This window comes from Dryas octopetala, chromosome 7 (genome assembly GCF_963921425.1).
Source record: "Dryas octopetala chromosome 7, drDryOcto1.1, whole genome shotgun sequence".
NCBI lineage: Eukaryota > Viridiplantae > Streptophyta > Magnoliopsida > Rosales > Rosaceae > Dryas > Dryas octopetala.
Genome location: NC_141372.1, coordinates 10,187,353 through 10,211,173, shown reverse-complemented (window position 1 = coordinate 10,211,173; position 23,821 = coordinate 10,187,353). Strand labels below are relative to the sequence as shown.

At 37.1% G+C, this 23,821-nt stretch overlaps 2 protein-coding genes and 2 pseudogenes across 3 annotated transcripts; 2 read left to right on the top strand and 2 right to left on the bottom strand.

Annotated features, from left to right (window-relative positions):
* Positions 1–7,608: 7,608 nt before the first annotated feature.
* Positions 7,609–9,418, top strand: LOC147279534 (Mitochondrial ribosomal protein L27). 2 transcript variants are annotated; one of them, XM_086251769.1, is made up of 4 exons: positions 7,609–7,785; positions 8,602–8,756; positions 8,859–8,923; positions 9,168–9,418. In XM_086251769.1, exons 2-4 carry the CDS (start codon positions 8,612–8,614, stop codon positions 9,228–9,230), a joined length of 273 nt encoding a protein of 90 aa, XP_086107895.1. In that variant the 5' UTR covers positions 7,609–7,785; positions 8,602–8,611; the 3' UTR covers positions 9,231–9,418. The 2 variants fall into 2 exon arrangements, with proteins under 2 accessions (XP_086107895.1, XP_086107894.1); XM_086251768.1 differs by having other exon boundaries at positions 8,582–8,756.
* An 842-nt stretch (positions 9,419–10,260) lies between these two features.
* On the bottom strand, positions 10,261–10,797 carry LOC147279533 (mavicyanin pseudogene; annotated as a pseudogene).
* A 3,162-nt stretch (positions 10,798–13,959) lies between these two features.
* On the bottom strand, positions 13,960–14,499 carry LOC147279532 (mavicyanin pseudogene; annotated as a pseudogene).
* Positions 14,500–19,509: 5,010 nt separating this feature from the next.
* Positions 19,510–20,235, top strand: LOC147279531 (uncharacterized). Its single transcript, XM_086251983.1, has one exon. It carries the CDS (start codon positions 19,510–19,512, stop codon positions 20,014–20,016), a length of 507 nt encoding a protein of 168 aa, XP_086108109.1. The 3' UTR covers positions 20,017–20,235.
* The last annotated feature ends 3,586 nt before the right edge of the window (positions 20,236–23,821 follow it).

The window sequence follows — 23,821 nt, the reverse complement described above, 5'->3', positions numbered from 1 at the left end:
TCAGGGGTTAGGTGGACTTGTGTCGCTCATTTAGCGGGAAATAAGCGACACGGGTCCACATAACCCCTGACACGGGTCCACAAACTTTCTCTCTCTCTCTCTCTATTATTATTAAATTGTGGGCCCGTGTCGCTCATTTGGCGGGAAATGTTTGCTGAGATAGCACTACGTCGCCAATTAATCCCGGTCAGCAAAAGCCAAGCTGTCATTTAACTGATCTCTCAACGAATCAATGGACAAAAATTCATTTTTCAATTTAGATAATAGATCGGGTGTATATTTGAAATATTTTAAAGTTCATAAACCCCGTTGAAATAGCTTATATAATTATGTGTCTAAATTGAATTTATGCCTTTAAATTTTGATGAATTTGCTTTTCATTATTAGAAAATAGATATTTTCACCTTTTAATCTATTTGTACTTCATATATACAGTGTAGGTATTATAAACGAACTCTTTTAACTTTTAAATTTTGATAGATTGACTTCTTAAAATTAGAGTATAAATCTTTTAATATCACTAGATATGTTTATACGTATATAGTGTACATACCATAATGGAACTCTTTAAACCTTACTTAATACTCTAGATCTTTCTGAAACATGGTGGGATTCAGAGGGTATCAATTTCTAATGGCCCATCTTTCAAGCTCTTTCTCTTTCTCTATTTGATATCAAGCCATGTGGTTGGTGAAAAAGTATATCCTAATCAATAGCTAACACATTGAATTGCAAGACTGAAGCAGCAGAAAGACCCTCCCTTCTACAAGTGGTACCACTTCCTAAAGAGAAGAGGGGACAACTCACTCCTCACAACATGGGCATACCAAACCAATGACCCCAAGTTTAATTGTCCTTGACTCACTGCACTCTAAAAGTTGGAAGACTAATGCAGAGACCATATTTTAATACCACATTACCCACCAACTTAAGTAGGTCCCACCTGTTAGCATAATTGAAAAGCTAATTGCCTTGTTCAATTTGCAAACCTCACTTTCCTTTCCTGGGCCCAGATATTTTGTCTCACACATCACTACCTTACATGAAAGAATAAGAAGCTCCAGTTGTACAAAACAAACTCCAAACCCATTGAGCGCACATGTTCCAATTTACAAAAGCTTGCTCTAAATGAAGAGGGTTCATTGAATGGTAGATTTCAGATTTAGAGAGAAGGTTTCATTGTTTCAAAACTCATGGAGGTGGTGAAGACACAAGTCCTTTTCCCACTTTTTCTTCTTGTTCACTTTAGGTGGGAAAGAGACAGACCAAAAAAAGCTGCTGCGACTCTCAGCTCCTCCTCCTCCTCCTCCTCCTCCTCCATGTCTCGCTCATGTCAGAATTGGGTCCTCTGCGTCACCCATGTTTGACTGTTAATGCCCTATGGAATCTAGCTAGCTAGCTTTCCTTTACTTCCATGACGTACAGTATGTGTGTGTGTGTGTGTGTGTGAGAGAGAGAAAGAGAGAGAGAGAGAGAGAGAGAGAGAGAGAGAGAGAGTGTGTGTGTGTGTGTGTGTGTCAGTGTGTGGGTGTGGGAAACTCTATAAAACCACCAAAAACCATACCTTCATTTCTGTGCATTTCTGTCCTGCAATACAATAAAAAAGGGTCCCCATGCATTAATCACACATATGGACACCCACCACACAACCATTTTAGCTTCTTAAACACAATCTAATGTAAGTGTTAATGTCTTGGACCAACTTAATTATTGTTTTTTGGTCCAACATAATTTAGGTCCAAAGGACTCCACCCCAATATAAATTAAATTCTCTACATTAATTCCACCATTTAACTTACTCTGTTCAGTAATTTGTCACCTTAGTTTATCATTTAACATTCAAAAGAACCCTAGTTGACAATACCTTGTTGGTTGGGAAAAAAGAAGGGTCTTTTGCTATTGGGATTGGAACTTGGAAGAGATAATCTTTTAACAGAGATTCGTAGAGTTGGGGGATGTGACCTTTGAGTAGAAAAACTGGAAGTTTGTGGAAGGGTTGATGTTGACCAAACAACATATGTTCCCATCAAGATAAGCATGGTAGTTTTGGATATATATGCATGCATGATTTAATTTTGTGAGAGAGATTTCGGAGCAAAACATCAAGCCCTGTTGTCATCAAGATCAAGTTAATTATCAATAAGTCTCAAAAACATATCTATCAATCTCATTGATTCTTCTGCAATGGTGTAGTGGTCCTCTGGATTTTGTCCTCTGGAAGTGTTACACTGTTGCTGAAGAACGTACAGTGTTGCCACCTGATTCACAGCCACTGCTGTCTGGGAAAAAGTGCCCATACTTGAGATGCAAAATCAGTAAAAGGAAAAGGATTTATTTATTTTAATTTTCGATAAATATAAACTTGTTTAAAATTAAGTGAATGGACAAAAAGAAGAAGGTTTTTTTTTTTTTGTGGCCAAGGAAAAAGGGTTAGCCTATTCTTGTAATCATTATGTTGTTTGGGGGAGATTGGCCCGTCTGACTTATTCCTTTCCTCCATAGGCTCCATATGATGTTTCTGCTTTATTGAATTGAGAATTCAATAAAATAAATATAGCTCTTTGTCTTGATTAAAAAAAAAAACATGCACTAAATAATTTAATTAGTTATGTAAAACCAAACAACTCAATCTACTTCTAAATCTAATTAAGTGTTGGAATGAATTTTTATTGTAAGCATTCGAATGCTCAAGCACCACCAATGCTTCACTTGAACCCCTAAACTCTAGTGTTCGAAGTTCGAACACTTAATGTCAGCGTTGGAATATCTACCTATGCCAGTATTGATCAGTAGCATCTGATAGTTGCATCAAAACAACAGTTATTGAATGCTTTGACTATATGTTATTTGTGAAATATTAATACACTAATACAAGAAACTAATTGTTACGATTTCAAATCCTAATTATAGGAGTAGATTGCTGCAGACCTTTGACTGATTCTGTTTCCTTCTCTCGTCCAGCAAATCCCTGTAGTTTAGGCTATAGTTATTACTTCTTTCCATGTTTGTTTCTATATAGTTGCTATATATCTTTGTAACTGTTATGGCTGTATATACAAGTAATATACATCAGATTACCACTTTTCACATGGTATCAAAGCAATAAGGTCTGGGACTTTCACCAAGATCTGATTTCTTCTCAGTCTTTTGGTGTTTTTTTTTAAATTATTTTGTTTGAGAAGCTGTCTGTATTTTAAAATTCTACTCTTTATCATGGATCAGTTTTGTTTCACCTTTGCCAATCACATGGAAACAAACATTACAGGTCTGGCGAGTTCTTATTTTTCTGATTTACAAAATTCAGTTTCTTCCAATAATTTTTCACAGGTTTGGATTCTTGATAGTGGTGCAACGGATCACATCACATACCGACCTTCAATTTTTTCTCAATTATCGTCTTCATCGACTCCTTCATCTGTTAAATTACCTACTGGTGCTAACGCTCCAATACATTCCATTGGGTCCATATCTTTTGACTCCAATATTTCTTTAAACAATGTTCTTTGTGTCCCTTCTTTTCGGGTTAATTTAATGTCTATTAGCAAGCTTACCAAATCTTTGAATTGTTGTGTCCTTTTTTTTCCTGACTTTTGCCTTTTGCAGGATTTGGCAACGAGGAAGACAATTGGTTTGGGTAAACAACATGGCGGACTTTATTATATTCACCTTGTTCCTACTCACCCATCCTCAAATCACACCTTCACTTCATCCAATTTTTGGCATCAACGTCTCGGACATCCTTCACCTGCACGCTTACAATTACTTACTAAAATAAATCCAGCTATTTCTTCTAACTCTTCTCATCAATGTGATGCATGTCATTTTGCAAAGCAAACTAGATTGCCTTTTGGTACAAGTTCAATTTCTTCTACTGAACCTTTTTCTTTAATTCATTGTGATATTTGGGGACCTCATAAAGTTACTTCTCATTCTGGTGCACGCTATTTTTTAACCATTGTAGATGATTATACTCGTTGCACTTGGTTATATTTGATGCGCTTAAAATCTGAAACTCAGCCATTATTAAAATCTTTTCATGCTTTTGTTCGTACTCAATTTAATCGCGATATAAAAGCAATACGTGTTGACAATGGCAGCGAGTTCACCTCTATGCATCCATTTTTTATGGAGCAAGGCATCTTTTATCAAACTACATGTGTCTATACTCCTCAACAAAATGGAGTGGCTGAGCGTAAACATCGCCACATTTTAAATGTTGCTCGTGCTTTACGCTTTCATTCAAATGTTCCTTTAAGTTTTTGGGGTGAATGTGTTCTTACTGCTACTTATCTAATTAATCGCATGCCCACTCCTTTGTTGTCAGGAAAGTCCCCTTATGAACTACTTTATGATCGTGCCCCCTCATTGGATCACCTGCGGGTTTTTGGGTTTCTTTGTTATGCCACAAATGTCCATCCTGTCCAAAAATTTGACTCACGTGCCCGCCGTTGTATCTTCGTCGGCTACCCTTTTGGGCAAAAGGCATATCACCTTTATGATCTCACCACTAAACAATTTTTTTCTAGTCGTGATGTCACTTTTTATGAGAATGTTTTTCCTTATTCAAACTTTGCAGGTGACACACGGACAAATTCAATTGTTTTGCCGTACATAGATTCTTCTCATGAGCCATATATGGATCCATCCTCCACACTTCATCATCAATCTGATGTTTCACAGCATCTTGACCAATCCCATCCTTCAGTGGAGGAGTCCCCTTCTGTTGTTCTTGTGGATGAATCTAATTCTTCCACCATTCATGTGGACCACCACAGCTCCACTCCCCTTTCCTCGCCAGAGCCAGTTTCTCTTAATCCAACTCTTCCCATCGCTTCCGCCCCTACAGTACCGGATTCCTCAGCGACGGCTCCTTCATCTCCTCATCTGCAACCAACCCGTCATTCCACTCGTCCTACACAACCTCCTATTTGGCATCGTGACTATAAAATGTCTCATGCTATATTGTATACCCAGGTTCCATTGTCTGACTCTATGCCAAGTTCTATGAAAGGTACTCGTTATCCCTTGTCCAATTTTGTTTCTTATGCACGTCTATCACTTGCACATCGTTCTTTCTTAGCTGTTATTACAGGCTAAACAGAGCCCACTACTTATGATCAAGTTGCGCATGACCCCAATTGGCAACAAGCCATGGCTGTTGAGATTACTGCTTTAGAGCAAAATAACACATGGACCCTCACGTCACTGTCTTCTGGTCACAAGCCCATTGGTTGCAAATGGGTGTATAAAATCAAACATCTTTCAGATGGCACCATTGAGCGCTACAAAGCTCGCTTAGTGGCTAAAGGCTATACCCAACAAGAAGGCCTTGACTATCATGAGACCTTCTCTCCCACCGCCAAACTTGTCACTGTTCGATGCTTGCTTGCTATTGCCGCTGCTCGGCATTGGCCTCTCCACCAACTCGACGTCCAAAATGCGTTCTTCCATGGAGATCTTGATGAGGAAGTATATATGCTTCCTCCACCTGGCTTTCGTCGACAGGGGGAGAATCTTGTGTGCCGACTCAACAAGTCACTATATGGACTTAAACAAACATCACGAAACTGGTTTTCCAAATTTGCTAATGCTATAAAAATGGCGGGATTTACTCAGTCCAAAGCAGACTATTCTCTATTCACCATGTCACATGGCTCCTCTTTTACTGCTTTATTGATTTAAGTTTATGACATTGTAATTACATGCAATGATCCAGCCTCCATTAAATCTCTCAAGGGAGTCCTTCATGAAAAATTTCATCTCAAGGACCTAGGTGACCTTAAATATTTTTTGGGCATTGAAGTGTCAAGATCCAAGCGTGGAATTGCCATCTCTCAACGAAAATACACCTTGGACATTCTGAAAGATGCTGGTCTTCTTGGAGTACGCTCATATGATTTTCCTATGAAGCAAAAGTTAAAGCTGACTTCAACTGATGGTGATTTGTTACATGACCCTGTTCACTATAGGAGACTTGTTGGGCGCCTCATATATCTTACTATAACCAGGCCAGACATTGTTTACTCAGTACATATACTTAGCCAATTCATGCACCAGCCACGAAAGCCACACCTTGAGGCGGTACTTCGAGTTTTCCAATATCTAAAGGGTTCACCAGGCCAAGGACTTTTGTTTCCTTCAGAAAACAACCTGAAGCTGACAGCCTTTTGTGACTCTGACTGGGCTAGTTGCCCAACTACGAGAAGATCTACCACTGGGTATTGTACCTTTCTAGGGGATGCACTAATATCATGGAAAACAAAGAAGCAGAATGTTGTCTCACGCTCTTCAGCCGAAGCCAAATATCGAACCATGGCACATGCAACTTGTGAGATAACCTGGTTGAGATACTTGTTACAAGATTTTCAAGTTAATATTCAAGAGCCCGTTGTTTTGCATTGTGACAATCAAGCTGCACTACACATAGCAGCCAATCCAGTTTTTCACAAGCGTACGAAACATATCGAGCTAGACTGTCATTTGGTACGGGAGAAAATTCAATCTGAAATGATTACTGCTACATACACGCCTTCTTCCCACCAGTTGGCAGACATCTTCACAAAATCACTTGGAAGAGATTCCTTCAGTATACTTCTTCGCAAGTTGAGAGTTCTGAACCTTCACTCTCCAACTTGAGGAGGAGTGTTATGATTTCAAATCCTAATCAAAGGAGAAGATTGATGTTGACCTTTGACTGATTCTGTTTCCTTCTCTCGTTCAGCAAATCCCTGTAGTTTAGGCTATAGTTATTACTTCTTTCCATGTTTGTTTCTGTATAGTTGCTATATATCTTTGTAACTGTTATGGCTGTATATACAAGTAATATACATCAGATTACCACTTTTCACACTAATACATACAAATCTACATAATAGAACAATTTTAAAAATCTAAAAATATGATAGTTAGTATACTCAGCAATATCATGTCATTGAGCAATAGCTACACATGCATTTGAACGCTCAATTATGGGACTAAAGTGAAATAGATTTCAAAAGTGAACTTTTTAGATTCGGTAATGGTTGGTTGTAGAGGTGTCAAATACGCTGGATCGGTATAAGTAAAACACATGTAACAAAGCATATGACACAACACGGAATAAGTATGACATAGGCCAAACACAAACGATCATGAGTAAAAATGGGCCTGAGGTAGGCACGATTTGTTTAATATTATTTCTTCTATTTTTTAAAGAATGTTTCAATAAGAAAATTCAATTTTTGAAGTAAAAATAAAAATATTTAATTATTTAAAAAATATCATAAGATAAGTTTTCTCATCTAAAAAAAAAATTGTTATAGGCCTCCCCATTTAAGGCACGACACAAACACAACACAAGCACGAATGGGCCGCAAAACCGTGTTGGGCCTAGATTTTAGTTAAATGGGTTAGCACAAGCATGGAACACATGCAAGAATTGGCCATGCCGGCGCGGACCGTTTGACACCTGTAATTATGAGGTATTTTGTGCTTTTTCTTGCCCTTATCATCCTTCTGAATTTATGACAACGTTTAAGCCCAAATACTAAACCCACCATGTTTATGGGCCTTGGCCCATATTACCTTCCTCGCTCTTCTCCAGTTCTCCTTTTTCAGTTTCCCCTTGTATTCTTTCTGGTTTCGAAACCCCTTAAACCTCTGGCAGTCATTTTGCTTGCGGTGGCGGAGCCACACCCGAAACCCACCTCTCTCCAATCTCAGCCTTCTGATACCCTGCGTCACCCATCACACGCCGGCAGACCCATTTTCGGCAGCAATATCAGGACCTCACTCCTCAGCTCCCAGGTACCATTTACTATCTAGCATCTGCCATTTTTATTCTTTTTTTATTTTCTGCTCATGATTCATGAAATTTATTGAATAATATAGAACTTTACATTTTATCAATAACCCATTTGTCAGTACTTAGAAACATGAATCAAAATCGAATCAATGGGCTTTGCTTGTTTGTTTGTGGGAATAATGGGTATGTGTTTGTGTATTTGTCTGTTTGAGTCAGGCAGGTCACAGGTGGTAGCTGGGCAAAGAATTCTGTTTAACTTCTATGCCCCCAAAATGGGGAAAAAGAGGGGAAAAAAAAATGGTGAAGCATGACATTTACTGAATGCTGTTATAGTATGCATCATGAAATTGAAGATTAATTTTATTGAAACTTTAATAGATGTCTTACTGCAATTGCATTATGAAATTGCAGATGATATATGTCTTTACTTCTTCCATGGAATTAGTATAAAAGGTAGATTGAGTGTAATTGTTATGATTGAATGAATTTGTTAAATCTTAATGTATATTGTTAATTTTTTATGTCATCAAACAAGTTATGTTACTGATAGTATCTTAAAATTTTAGTATACGATTGTAATTTTAAACAATTATGAGGAGATATTTAAAAAAAAAGAGGTTATGAATATATTTAAACTTTGACATCTATTGTCCTGACTCCTGAGATAAACTTTTGGTTTTGCCGCTGCTTTCTTGGCCATTGTTGAACTAGTAACACACTTCTCTCTCAGGCTGATATCTTTGTTAATTTTATAGCATGTACTCAGGGTTTTAAGCATATTTGTTAATTGATTTTTAGTTTAATTTGTTGTGAGAAAAAGGGAAGAAAATGGCATTGGGACTAATAATGGGGTTAGGAAGGGCATTTCGTCGAAAGCGAACGTCGTCACTTGACATTCTTTCGTCGAAACGAGCCCCAAGGGATTACTACAAGGGGAAGAATTGCAAGCCCACTGGTTTCCACACCCGAAAAGGTTTGCCCTATTTCCATTTTGACAATTTTGACAATGTGCTCATACAATTTGTAAAGGTAAGAATTACTTCTTGATTTCCCAAATTGCCCAAATTTTTTGCAGGTGGGTATGTTGTGGTGCAGGAGAAATTACCTAACTATGTAGTCCCAGATTTAACTGACTTCAAGGTTGGATATTTCTGTTTTTCTGTTTTCCTCCTTTTTTTTTGTTATATTGACCATAATCATAGATAATTTTAAATTAGACCTTCGAATTGGAAATTAATGGATGCACTCTGCCGATCTGCTAACACACACCTCAACTGTTGTTTATTTCAATAAATATATTTTACTCTGAACTCAGCAAAATACTCCTCACTCTTATAAGTGCATACATGTAGTTCTAAATCACTTTTTCTCCTCTTGCTTGCAGCTCAAACCATATGTATCTCAGTGCCCCATCAAGACTACTGAATCTGCTGAGTCAACTAAATAAGCAAACTGAGTGACAAGTAGTTAATATTTTCCTTTAATGTTGTGTTGCGAATTAAGCTATTGATGTTCATATTTTTTTGAGTTGGGGTGTAAGACTGTTTGGAGGTCATGTTCTTCTTGCTTGACAGGTTTATGCCTTGGACAGTTTTCAAGTAATAACCATTTCTTCTAGGTTTAAGCATTGCTTTATATTGGCTCAATTAGAATCTAACCAGACTCAATTCTATCTGGAAACTGTTGATTTTATTATCAAAGACATAACAGCCAGATGAGTAATGATAGACCCTGAATCAAATCTCAAATTTTTTCATTTCAAGGTCCATTTTGAACCTCATTTATTTGGAAAAGTAGATATATACAACTCACATGTCATATCATTTGGTTAGTAAAATTTGAGAGTGATTTTTGGATATTCTCAAATCTCGAAGACTACTAAAGTTATGGTGGAGCTGTTGTTTAACAATTTATGCTTGGTATCCCTGAACAAATTCCCCCTCTGAGATTTTGTGCTTGAATCCATAATGCTCTGTGTTTCGACGAAAAATAGAAATTCCAAAGGAAGTTTTTTCGAAAAAAATTTCTGCTTTCTGGTGGGTATGAAAAAGTCTTTGAATGTTTTCTTATTCTTTTCTTAGGAAAACATTTTCTGGCCAGGGAGGCTAGGTTTATTCTTGAGACTGATGCTCAACAGCCCGAGAGATTGTTGGACTATAGAAGGTTAGTGGAAGATGTCAAGCTCCTCATGGACCGAATGAGTTCAGGTTTAGGTCACGCAACAAATTATGGATCAAACTATCGTTTGGCATGTTGGTTTGCACCGAGGCCTTGCAACACAAGTTAAAGAGGCTAAACCCCCTTCTATATTACTAATCATTTTAATCGATCAAGCAAGTTCAACCATAACAATAAATATTTATTTATGTTTTTGCTTAGAAAAATAATTTATTCAACCAAACCATTAATACCACATCTTATTTAACAAAAAAAAAAAGTGATAATAAAAAACATTCCTAAAATAATTTGAAATATCTCTAAAATAAGAGACCAAGACCAAGAAGGCATAACAAAAAAATGGTAAGAGCCAATCCAAGCTTTGATGCTTGGGGAGTGGGAGCACTGCTTATAACTAAGTTTGGTGACACTTGAGAATGAGAGGCAGAAGGTGACGGGCTTGGACTTGCGAATGGTATAGGTAGGGTGACCTTGATATCAACTTTTTGTCCGGCTTGACAATGGCCAGGAGTACCGCAAATAAAATAAAGATGGCCAGGCCTTTTAAGTGTGATGGTGTCAGAACCAGAAGTATACGATGCAATGGCAGATGTAGTAGTGTTGCAGGATTCAAAATCTTGATGGGTAACTTGCATCACGTTGTGGAATTGATTGTTGTAACAAAAAATTAGAGTGTCGCCAACATGAAAGTCTTTTGTTAAAGCCCACTTATTGTAATCAACAAGTCCTCTAGAAGTCCACCCATTAGAGTCACCAATTCTGTAAACAGCACCATTACAAGTACCACAGAAAACCATTGCCACCAAGACAATCAGTGCACTGTTTTGGAAGGCCATGACTAAACAGAGAGAGAGGGGGAGAGAGGAATCGAGTGAGTGATCAATTGATTCAATTTAATGTGAAAAGCAATGAGAAAGTTGCTTGAAATTTTGTGTGAAAGGCATTGTGCGTGGTCTTGCATATAAATAGTGTGTTTTAGGGGAGTCCCAGTAAGAAAAGGTTTCCAAGTAGTGGTAGGAGAAATAGAGTTTTTCCTAAAAGGGTTAATATCACCCAACTGGTATTGGTTAAGGAAAGTAGCTATAAAACAGACCATAGAGGAAATATTTAAGGTATGTGCAAGAGTCCAAACACGAAACTTGGGCTTGTAATGGAGGCCTGCCCTGTTTCGCAACACAATGTTTTGTGTCTATAAGTATGTTTTGTTTGGGGCTGACCTAAGTTTGGAATTTGGGCTTCCTCTTCTTGTAGTTGGACTTTTATCTATATGCATTGCATTTGCTGAACAAAAAAGAACCTGCTATTTGCACACCCTCTTTTTTCTTTTTGCACACCCCTTTTGAAAAAAAAAAAAAGCCTCAAGAAAGATACCACTTTAACCCTCCCCTCACCCACACACCCCATTCCCATCCCCCCCCACCCCCCCGTACACACCCCTCCATCTTTCTCAAGCTTGCACAGCCACGCCCACCACCATTCTCCCTCTCTCTACCATCTCTGCCGACCACCCCAGCCCCGCCCCAGCCCACCCCAACCCAGGCCCGACCACCCCAGCCCCGCCCCTTCTCACCCCAACCCAGCCCCGACCACCCCAGCCCTCCAGCCACCGCGCGCAGCGGCTTCCAACCACCGGCGTGCCCTTCTCTCTCTCTCTCTCTCTCTCTCTCTCTCTCTCTCTCTCTCCGAGTAGCTGGTTCGGCGGGCACTTGCCGAACGGGTCCTTGATGTTCGGTGGGTACCTACCGAACAACACTCACATCGTTCGGCGGATGCCTGCCGAACGAGTGTGACAATTTCGGCGGGCCAGTGTCGAACGGATGCGCAGCTGCGCGCGGGAGGAGAGAGAGAGAGGAGGTGCTGCTGCTACAGGGCTGGGGTGCGGGAGGGAATGAGGTGGTCCGGTGAGGGGCTGAGTGGGTGGGTCGGGGCTGGGGTGGGCTGTGAAGGGTGGTCGGGGCTGGGGAAGAGAGAGAGGAGGTGGTGCTGCGGGGGGGTCGGTGCAGGGGCTGAGGGGCTAGGTGGGTTGGGTGGAGGGGGGAGGCCGGAGGGGGAGGGAGGGAGGGGTGGGTCGGGTGAGGGGCTGGGTTGGTTGGGTGGAGGGGCTGGCTGGCTGGTTGGGTGGAGGGGCTGGCTGGCTGGCTGGAGAAGAAGAAGAAAAAAAAAAAAAAAAACAGGGGGAGGGGGGTGTGAACGTGAGAAAAAATAGAGGAAAAGAAAGAAGGGTGTGTAATGAAATGAGGGTATTTTAGTAATGGGTTGGGTGTGTGTTGAGAGATTTTGAATTTGAAGTAAGTGTGTGGGGTGTGTAGGAGAAAAAAAGAGAAAAAGGGTGTGCAAAAAGAAAAAAAAGGGTGTGCAAATAGCAGCCCTCTTTCCATTTCTAAGAGTTTATGAGGATAAGGAATGGTAACCCCATTATAACTTTTTCACTCTTTAGGCTAGTGGAAGAACCATTTATAGTCATTGGACTTATGATGTGAATGAAAATTTCATGTAGGTGAATACATTTCTTTTGAATACATAAAGTAAAAAATAATTATAATAACTAATGTTGATTTTACTAAATTTATTCATCAAATGGTATTCTAGTATACATGTATAAATTAGAGCATTTAATACAAAATAAATTGACAATAAATAAAGAGACTTATGAGATTATATATTGTAGGGCTAGTCTTTACAATTTCAATGCAGGGTACTATCAACACGTACATGTTCATAAATTACTTATAAGAAATAGATAAAACTATTGGGGCACTCTGCCGATCTGCTAACACACACCTCAACTGTTGTTTATTTCAATAAATATATTTAACTCTTAACTCGATCAGCAAAATAATCTTCACTCTTATAACTGCATACATGTAGTTCTAAATCACTTTTTCTAGCTCTTCTTGCTTGCAGCTCAAACCATATGTATCTAAGTGCCCCATCAAGACTATTGAGTCCGCTGAGTCCACTAAATAAGCAAACTGAGTGACACGTAGTTAATCTTTTCCTTTATTGTTGCATTGCGAATTAAGCTATTTATGTTCATATTTTTTTGAGATGGATCATGTTCTTGTTAGTAATAACCATTTCTTCTTGGTTTAAGTATTGCTTTATATTGACTCAATTAGAACCTCACCAGATTCAGTACTATTTGGAAGCCTGTTGATTTTTTAACCAGATGAGTAATGATAGATGCTGAATCAAATCTCAAAATTTTTCATTTATACATTTCTAGGTCTATTTTGAACCTCCTTCGTTATAAAAGTAGATATATAAAACTCACATGTCACATCATTTGGTAAATAAATTTAAGAGTGATTGTTGGATATTCTCAAAACTTAGAGACTACTAAAGTTATGATGGAGCTGCTGTTTAACAATTTAAACTTGGTATCCCTGAACGAATTCCCCCTCTGAGATTTTGTGCTTGTATCCATAATGCTCTGTGTTTCAACGAAAAATACAAATTTCAAAGGAAAATCATTTTTCGAATTTTTTTTTTTTTTCTGCTTTCTGGTGGGTATGAAAAAGTCTCCTTGAATGTTTTCTTTTTTGTTTTCTTAGGAAAACATTTTCTGGCCAGGGAGGGTAGGCTTATTCTTGAGACTGATGCTCAAGAGATTGTTGGAAGGCTAGTGGAAGATGTCAAGGTCCTCATGGACAGAATGAGTTCAGTTCAATGCCTATTCAGGTTTAGGGCACGCAACAAATTATGGATCAAACTATAGTTGGGCATGCAGGTTTGCACCTTGCAACACAAGTTAAAAGTGCTAAACCCCCTTCTATATTACTCATTATTTTGATCGATCAAGTAAGTTCAACCATAACAATATATTTATTTATATTTTTTCTTAGAAAAATAATTTATTCAAACTAAACATTTACAAAAAGAAAAATATCCACCATTCCACCAAACCATTAATACCACATCTAATGCGCCAAACATCCTATTTAAATAAAAAAAAAAAGTGATAATAAAAACATCCCTAAAATACTTTGAAATTATCTCTAAAATAAAAGACCAAGAAGGCATAACACAAAAGTGGTAAGAGCCAATCCAAGCTTTGATGACTGGGGAGCTGGAGCACTGCTTATAACTAAGTTTGGTGACAATTGAGAATGAGAGGCTGAAGGTGAGGGACTTGGACTTGCGAATGAACTATCAGGTATAGGTAGGGTGACCTTGATATCAACTTTTTGTCCAGCTTGACAATGGCCAGGAGTACCACAAAGAAAATAAAGATGGCCAGGCCTTTTAAGTGTGATGATGTCAGAGCCAGAAGTATATACTGCAATAACAGATGTAGTAGTGTTGCAGGACTTGAAATCTTGATGGGTAACTTGCCTCACGTTGTGGAATTGATTATTGTAAGCAAAAATTATGGTGTCGCCAACATGAAAGTCTTTTGTTGAAGCCCACTTATTGTAATCAACAAGACCTCTAGAAGTCCAACCATTAGAGTCACCAACTCTGTAAACAGCACCATAACAAGTACCACAGAAAACCATTGCCACCAAGAAAATCAGTGCACTGTTTCGGAAGGCCATGACTAAACAGAGAGAGAGGGGGAGAGAGGAATCGAGTGAGTGATCAATTGATTCAATTTAATGCGAAAGGCAATGAGAAAGTTGCTTGAAATTTTGTGTGAAAGGTAGTATGAGTCGTCTTGAATATAAATAGTGTTTTTTAGGGGAGTCCCAGCAAGAAAAGGTTTCCAAGTAGTGGTAGGAGAAATAGAGTTTTTCCTAAAGGGTTAATATCACCTAACTGGTATTGGTTAAAGAAAGTAGCTATATATGAAACAGAACATAGAGGAAATATTGCAACAGTCCAAACACGAAACTTGGGCTCGGTTTCGCAACACAATGTTTTGTGTCTCTAAGTATGTTTTGTTTGGGCTGACTTGAATTTGGAATTTGGGCTTCTGCTTCTTGTGGTTGGGCTTTTGTCTATATGCATTGCATTTGTTTATTTTTTGTTTTGGCCATGAATTTGCATTTGCTGAATAAAAAAGAAAGTTGAAAAGATACTGCCACTAGACTGACCGCATAAGTGAAATTATGGTTTCCATTTTCCAAGAGTTTATGAGGATTGAGGAATGGTCTTTATTATAACTTTTTCACTTTTTAGTTGAAGAATGATTTCTTTTAATAATAATGTTAGGGATCCCAACTTATTTTTTTAATTTTTCTTTCTCATTTTATGTGTCATTATTTTATTGGACAAGATATTTTTTTTTATTTATTTTTTTTATTTTTTAGTATTTAATGTATGAATGTCATGTAAGTTGGAAAAATAAGTTAGGATCCCTAGCACTACTGTTTTTAATTGTCTCTCATTATGTACTAGATTATGCCATAATTAAAAAAAGATACATAAAATAATATTAATTATAATAACTAATGTTGATTTTACTAAATTTATTTATCAAATAGTGTTCTAGTATACATGTAAAAATTAGAGTATTTAACGTTAAATTAATTGACAAAAAATTATAAAGAGACCTATACAATTATATATTATAGAACTAGTCTATACAATTTCGATGTAGGATACTCTCAACACATACATGTCAATAAATTACGTGTAAAAAATATACAAATGAGGTTTAGAATCCAAATTTGAATAAACGAAACCCTGTTATATGATGACCAAAATTTAGTATACATATTTGGTGATCCTAAATTCCTAATAATAGTGCAGAAAGAATGGCAGGTATTAACAAATTGTGTGGCACATAATTAAGAGAGGCTGGATCTGTGAGTGACACAATAGACAAAGGCATATGCATGGAGAATGTAGGTGGGTGTGTAAGACAAGTCTATATAGAGTTGAGTTGTAGAGTCATTAATTAAGTCATGCAGTGACACCGAGGCCCATGAGAGGCTGTATATATTTAAAGATGGATCCATATATGGATGCAAATGGGTCAGAAAGGTGGATGAGGAGAGTGAGTGAGTGAGTGAGTGAGTGAGTGAGTGAGTGAGTGAGTCATAACGAGGCATGGGGTATCCCAGCTGGCTTGAAGGAATCCAATCTCACTGTCATTCATGCAAGGAAGGACGACCTGGACCTGGTTTTTTCCGCGTGCCAGTTAATGAATTCAACACAAGTGTTACAGATTCGTTGACCAAAAGCCGATGCCCTCACCAACACACCAACCTTTGTTTATGACTTTCACATTAATTATCACATATATTATATTTATATATATATCATATTAGGAGTGCTCTAAATCTAACCAATTAGTCAGATAATATGAAACTAATCATGTTTTTGGGCTTATCACATAACTAATTTTATAATCCGAACCATTAATAATTTAGATCCTACTTCAAAGATCATCATTGCAAAAAATTAACTAAATCGAAAATCATATAATCATCTAATTAAGATCAAATAAATAGACGACCAGTATTTTTGATAAAAGCATATAAATAGTTGTTATTATAATCAAATGGCTAAATGGCTTCCGATTTTAGAGATTTTTTACAGGGATAATCTTTGAAGTATGGCCTAAACAATAGACGGTTCGGATTTTGATATTACATTATGCAGTGGACCCAATAAGATGGTTAGCTTTGTATAACTTACTAACAGATTAACTATAGAGCATTTTTATATATACATGTTACACTTGCCACTCACCCCCAATTTCAATTACTAGAGGACATCATAGATTCTTGGCCCGTGTCCACAGATTCTTGGCCCACCTTCTCATTATTATAATTAACTATATATTCCCACTCTCAACTATTCCATATCCATATATATAATCGTATATACCAAGCGGCCCAAGCTGGTTTCGTTTGCTGCGTTTCCACTTGGATATGGGAAAAGGGAATTTAAGAACCTATGCTACCTAGCTAGTAGCTACTACAACTAGTAGTTAGGCACTTCCTAAATTAGCTAAGTCGATCAATTTAGTGACAAATTAAGAAATTTTACTTTGTGGGAGTAAGATGAAGAAGCTCTTAAATAGTTACAGATGCGTTACTACATACCTTTTAAGAAACTTAGTTGCCTCTTTAAGATATATTATCAAACACATTAATGGCTCTCAAATTTTAAGGCAAAACAAGGAACGAAGGCACAAACCCTTTGGGAACAAAATAACTTTTTTGGGTCAATTAACCTCCTTTGCCCCTTATTTGATCTGCCATTATATGTAAAAAATTGATTTTGTTGTTGTGTCCCTATTCAATATAAACATCATATTTTATCCATTTTTTTAAAGTTTGATGGGTATTTTCAAATTTTCTGAAATTTCTGAAATTTCTCTGAATTCAAAGGTTATGAATTTAAATAGGGAAAATGTTAGCAAAAGGACTATAACTATACCCCTATTTTCAGTTGAGGATCCCATTTTCACTTTGCTTCAATTAAGAACTATTATTTTTCAAATACTTCAATCAAGGACATTCCGTCAATTCTGTCAAAACTTCCGTTAAAATTGATCACGTGAGGGTCACGTGACCAATTTATAAAGGCAAAAAAGTCTTTTCTCATAAAAAAGAATTATAAAAAAAATAAAACTAAAAAAATTTAAACAAATTTAAAAACAAAAACAAAATCTCGTCCATCTCCCTCCGTCTCCCACCCTCGCCACCCTCTGCACAATGTCGACCCAACATTCCCCTCACCCAGCCCAGCCCCTCCCCTCCCCTCCCCTCCCCTCCCCTCCCCTCCCCTCTTTTTGGGTTTAGTCTCTTTTTGTGGCTTAGTTTTGTGCAAGCAAGTTTGAGGCTTTGAGCTCCTTGTATCCAATTTCTTATAGCTTCCCTGGTGCGTCTTTATCATAAACAGAGCCCCTTTTGTTCTTTTGATGAGATACTTGAACATTAGTTTTGAAGCCTTTGATAGCGTGCACTTGATCTCTGTTGTTTTTGGTATTGATTTTTCTTTAATGGAATATTGTTCTCTGTTTGGTTGCCGAGAAGAAATGAAATTTATTTCTGGGTCTTTGCTTTTTCTTTATTGTTTTGGTTTCTAGGAATTGGTAAATCAATTGAAAAGAAATGGTTGTACTGGGGTTCAGCTTAAAGGAGGTTTTTAGTCTTAACTTGTGCTTTTACTTCTTTATGTTGAAGAATCAAACTCAGAGAAAGTTAGAATTTTTAAGGAACCAATTGGACCCATGTAGGAATTGTAGCTGGAATTTGTTGGGTTGTTGCATCCTGGACTAAGCTTCTTATCTTCCTTCCTTTTAATGGTGTAAAAAGGGGCCTGTATTTTAGCCCATATTTGTCGAAATTGTCATCATAATGGGTTTTTGATATTTTCCTTGTTAAAAATTTAATGTTTTTTAGGACTGGGGCTGGGTGTGACTGGGTTTTGCAACGGGGCCGGGGCTGGGTTGGGGTGGTGGAGCAGGATGGGGCCAGGGCTGGGACGGGTGGGGGAGGGGGGAGGGATGGCGATGGTATAGGGGGAGGAGGGGGCGGGGATGGGTGACTATGACAGGGATTGGGAGCTGGCTAGGGGGCAGAGAGAAAGAGAAAGATAAGAGAGGCAAAGATGAGAGAAAAGAGAGGAGAGGGGAGGGGAGGGGAGGGGAGGGGCGGGGTGGGGCTAGGCTGGATGGGGGGAATGTTGGGTTGACATGGTGCAGGGGTTGCGAAGGTGGGAGATGGAGGGAGATGGAGGGAATTTTTGTTTTGTTTTTAAATTTGTTTAAATTTATTTAGTTTTATTTTTTTTTATAATTCTTTTTTATGAGAAAAGACTTTTTTGCCCTTATAAATTGGTCACGTGACCCTCACGTGATCAATTTTAACGGAAGTTTTGACAGAATTGACAGAATATTCTTGATTGAACCACTTGAAAAATAATAGTCCTTGATTGAAGCAAAGTGAAAACGGGATCCTCAACTGAAAATAGGGGTATAGTTATAGTCCTTTTGCTAACATTTTCCCATTTAAATAATAGTTTACATAAAATATGATCATTTTTTATATTTATTTTTAATTTGTTTACAAAAATTATCATTTTGTATAATTAGCATAACGAAGTTTTATATTTAATAGGTATTTAAGATAATATATTTAATGGACATGTGATTTGACAAGAAATTTCCTTTACAAAAAACACAAACCATATATAACCGTCGTCCTTTTAAATTTTGATACATTTTAATACATTCCTTCCCCACATCAAACGCCGACGTTTCCATCTTTGATCCCGTCCACGCCCGCACTTCTTTTCTTTACACGCCGCCCCCACAAAAGAAGCTTAGACTTGGACATTTCTACACACACAAACCCCAGGCGATCCTCACACGTCATCATCACAAGCACCGATCAGAGCCACCGACTCCAAACCCAAATGGACCCCACAAAGCAACCCTATGAATCACAGCCGTCGATTTGGTCCTCCACCCAACTTTTCAAATCCTCAAGTCCGCAACATAACCCGTCAAAAAAGGTATTTTAAAGAAACAACCAAAGAAGCTCGCATGAAGTATCATGGAAAGAGTCGAAAAGACACGACGTACGCATAATACACGTCTCTCTATATATTTCACACAACGCATTCAAACATTGAGAGATCAGAGCGAAATGGAAAAGCTGATGATGAGGAGATCGTCCAAGGCGGGGAGACCCGGCGGTCGCAGGTGCAAGAAGCACCCGAAACACGAGCAGACACCAGGTGTCTGCTCGTTGTGTTTGAGAGAAAAACTCTCTCAGCTATCGAGGAGTACTACTTCACGTACAACCTCTGCTACAATGGGTTCTACTTCTTCTCTGTCATCTTATTACTCGTCTTCTTGCTCTTCGGGTTCTTCTTGCTCGTCTCCTGTGGCTGGTTATCGTTTTAATGATCGTGATGATAACCAAAAGGGCGTGATATCTTGGCTGTTGAGTGGTGACAGTAATGTGATGTTTGGGAAGAGTAGGTCGATGGTTAGTTTTCCGAGAAAAGTGAGAGGGAATAAAGAGAGTGGTGAAGAGAAGAAGAAGAGTCGGTTTTGGTCGAGGTTGCTTCGTCCCAGAAGTAAGAGGAGGGATCAAGAGACTTTGGTGCGCTCTAGAACTACTGCGAGAGATATCAGATTGCATGCCTAAGACTAAGAGTTCGTGCATTCTAATTTTGAAGGGGCCAAATTAATTTGCTGATTGTTTCTTTTTCTTTTTATTGTTGTTCGATCTTTAGACTTCTGATCACAATTTTACATCAGAATAGGAAAGGGAAAAGATTGTACTTGTGCATATATATGTTTTTGTGTACTATAAATTATCGTTGGATTACGAAAGAAAGATTTGAGCAGCTCCACAATTAATGTATATGTTTGTCATCTTAAATTGCAAAATTAATTATCAATGTCAACAGCAAATTCAAACTAATAACTCATTTGATTCAGATTCATAGTCTCGAACAATATGTTATATTAGATTGTCTCTGATAGTTTGATAATATAAAGTTTATATGGATACATATACAAATATAGTTTGTCTCAAATATAGACTAAGCGTCAGTCAATTTTTTAAACAACATTCATTTAGGGATTCCCAAAACTTGAGAGATAAATTATGTACTATACTCATAAATTTACATTTGGCCTTTGTTTGAAGGGTTCTATTGACTGTTTGACCTGCCACTGGTTTGCACTGCAGATTGTCTGCTTTAGAGTATACATATATATATATATATGTATATATATTTGTAATATATATTGTGCAATTAGCTAGTATTTTAGGAATTCATCAGAAAAGGGTTCATTTTAGATTTGATTCTATATGAATAAAAATAATTTGTTGTTATGTAGTTCATATCCAAGTTGGAAAGTATTATTGTGTCTGCATATATAATGATAAGACAAAATTTCCATATTTAACAACAAAAGAAACAAACTGGCATGACTTGGTTGTTAGTTCAAAGAATCACAAGAAATTAATGTTTTCTAATAGTGATAGCTTGACCTAATTGATCTCCATCCAAGAAATTTCTTATTTATTATTCAACAGTCATAAGCCCACAGTCTTTGCTCTCTTTAGGTTTGATTTGATCTATATTTTGCTTTTGTGTGGTACTTTAATATTAAAACCACAAGTATGTGGAAAAGCAAGCCTATATGTGACAGCTAGTAAAACCTGACCCTGGAGGATCCAAATTTCGTAGCAATTTCCAAATTCCACAATGGGTGGGTTGTAAAGTTCAAAGTATTAAGCTGGCAGCTGCAGAAGATTGAATATAAAAAATTGTACTATTTAATAGGATTATTCATACCAACTTCCCAAAGGGTTTCAAAGTGTACTTGTAGTCTTGTACTATTAATTACATATTAAAATTGGAAGGCGTGATGATAAAGTTTGATTTGAATTACCTTTCATATGACACCCAAATATTTTATTATATCTTTCAATCTTTCATATATAATTAAACCAGTACAATATATTCTAAGAAACACAAATATATTCCTTGCAAACTTTATATGAATGTTTGGTACAAAAATATTTTCTTATTAGATAATTTGATATATTACGTTGTTTGTAGACCATGATTAAATTCTCTAATTAGATAAAATCATATCAAAATACACATGATCGATCATATTTCACAATTTGATAAGTTATGGAAAATAAATTAGAACAACGCATTGCATGCAACAAATAAAACTATTCGTATTACTTTGGTATAACATTATTTACTATATCTCTAAATAGGAAACAAATTTAAGTCAAATATTCATATCACGTCATCATATTGATGTGGTGGATTTAATCACTCCAAATCTACTTATATAGATTGGGGTTTCATCTCTATAAACCTCTTTATTAGAGATACAATATATAATATAATACCAAAATGTGGTCCTCTAGCATTACTCGTGTACATGATTAACGTGGTTAAACATGTTACCATATATGTCTCATGAATGATAGAGATCTTGTCTGCTGTTTCATAATGATCTCTTATCATGTAGAGGATGCTGGATAGGTACTGGTGGCTGGTCCTTCTATCCGTTTCCTGCTTCAAGCTACCTTTAATTGATATATTAGTGTGCCTTTTTGGTCTCCGAACTAACGCACTACGCATCCCATTTAGATTTGGGTTTGGAATAAATGAAATAAAAATGATTAATGTTATGGGTTTTTATTTTTTCTTTGAAAGATATAGGAACCCACATAGCCATATATTCCTTAATATTCTTATTTCCTTTGGTCTGACAACCAATACTTTTAGCCCAACAAGGATTTTGCATCAATTGTTTACTTAGGCATGGTCAAGACCCATTTGCTTGGATTAGGCCCAATAAGAGTAAGCTCTCCACCCAAAGATAATCCATGCTTTGGGGCTTCCAGCCCCATGGGCCCATCACATATGGAAACTTAACAGAGTCATGCTTACAATACTGATTTGTGGAACGTTTTAAATTTTTTTGGGATATTAAAAGTGGTTGGCAAATAGCAACTAGGCTCTATTCCACTCATAAGAACAACCAATCCATTAAAACCTATTCACACTAAATCTGAAGAGTGTGGTGTGGGACCCAAAAAAAATCACAGATGAATAATGCCCCTGCAAAACAAACAAGAAGATAAGACCAATTAAGGTAAGTCTCAAAGAGAAAAAATAATTTGTTTTGTGGTTACCATTTCCGATGACAGCACCCAGAACCACTCCATCTCTATTCTCTACGACTCTACTCCAGTATAAACAACAAGATTAGGGTTAAAGTAGTTTTACTGTTTTAGAATATTGGTAGATGGATTGAGTAAAGTGATTTTTCTTTCACTTTTTTTTTTTTTCTAAGATGAAAAGCCATGTGGTGATAAGAAAACCTGTGGGTGAGGTTATCAGATTGTGCCCTGCTAATTTATAACTAAATATACATATCCCAATCATATGTCCATTATTTGATAGATGATTGTAAAAAGATAATTATGTGACTTTACTGCAAAACAGCACTAAATATACAGGTGCTAACTGCCTTATTAATTAATTTCAGTGTGCAAGGCAGCATTAATTATTTCAATTCATAAATAGGTTTGGCTGTCATTGTAAAAAGGAATTAGCTTGTGGCAGTACGTACTGTGTTTGTGTTTTTGTTTCTTTCAGTTGAATCTACAAGACACAACGCAAGGCACCCCCATCAACAGTGGTTGCCGGACTTTCATGAAAGGGACCATGGCCCATCCTCACTTCCCATGCCAGATTATGAGCCCCACAGACCATTTAATTTCATCTGTCTCTAGATCTTAATTGTTTAGAAAGAGAAAAAAAAAATTATTTAACTAAATTTTATTAGAGAAAATCGAACTCCATACCTATTATAATTTTAACATAGCTATTTTAGTGTTAAGTGGTGGGTGAGCTGAATTAATTATGAGTTCTAGTACCATTCAAAAGACCCACTGATGATTCAAAAGAAAACCCAAAAGTTGTTGTCGCATAAGGCATGCCCTTGGCACTGGTTTGTAATGATAAACTTGTTTAATGAATCAGTTGTCACTTCTAGGTGTTCATTCTAAGGTTAATTAACCTCTTGTTATTCATCTTTTTTTTATCCTAAGGTTACCCACCACTAATTTCTTTTTCTTTTTCCTTTCTTTTTTAAGGACTATAACAATTAACAAAGTCTATGGCAGGCTCCATTACAAAAATTTATATGCATTAGGGATTGTCGTTTACCCAGAAAACTAATCTAAATATATACCAAATACAAAAAGTATATATGGAGAGTTATGTCCTAAAGAATTCATGCAATTATTCTCCCTTAAAACAAGTCTTTTCCAAATTCTTTTTTTTTTTCATTCATGAAAGAAAGAGGAAGGAGGAGAGTTGAACACTAGGACAGGTGTACGTGAGACTGTGAGAGCAAGAGTCCTTTTCACATTCTTATTGGTAGCAAGAATGATCGACTCATTC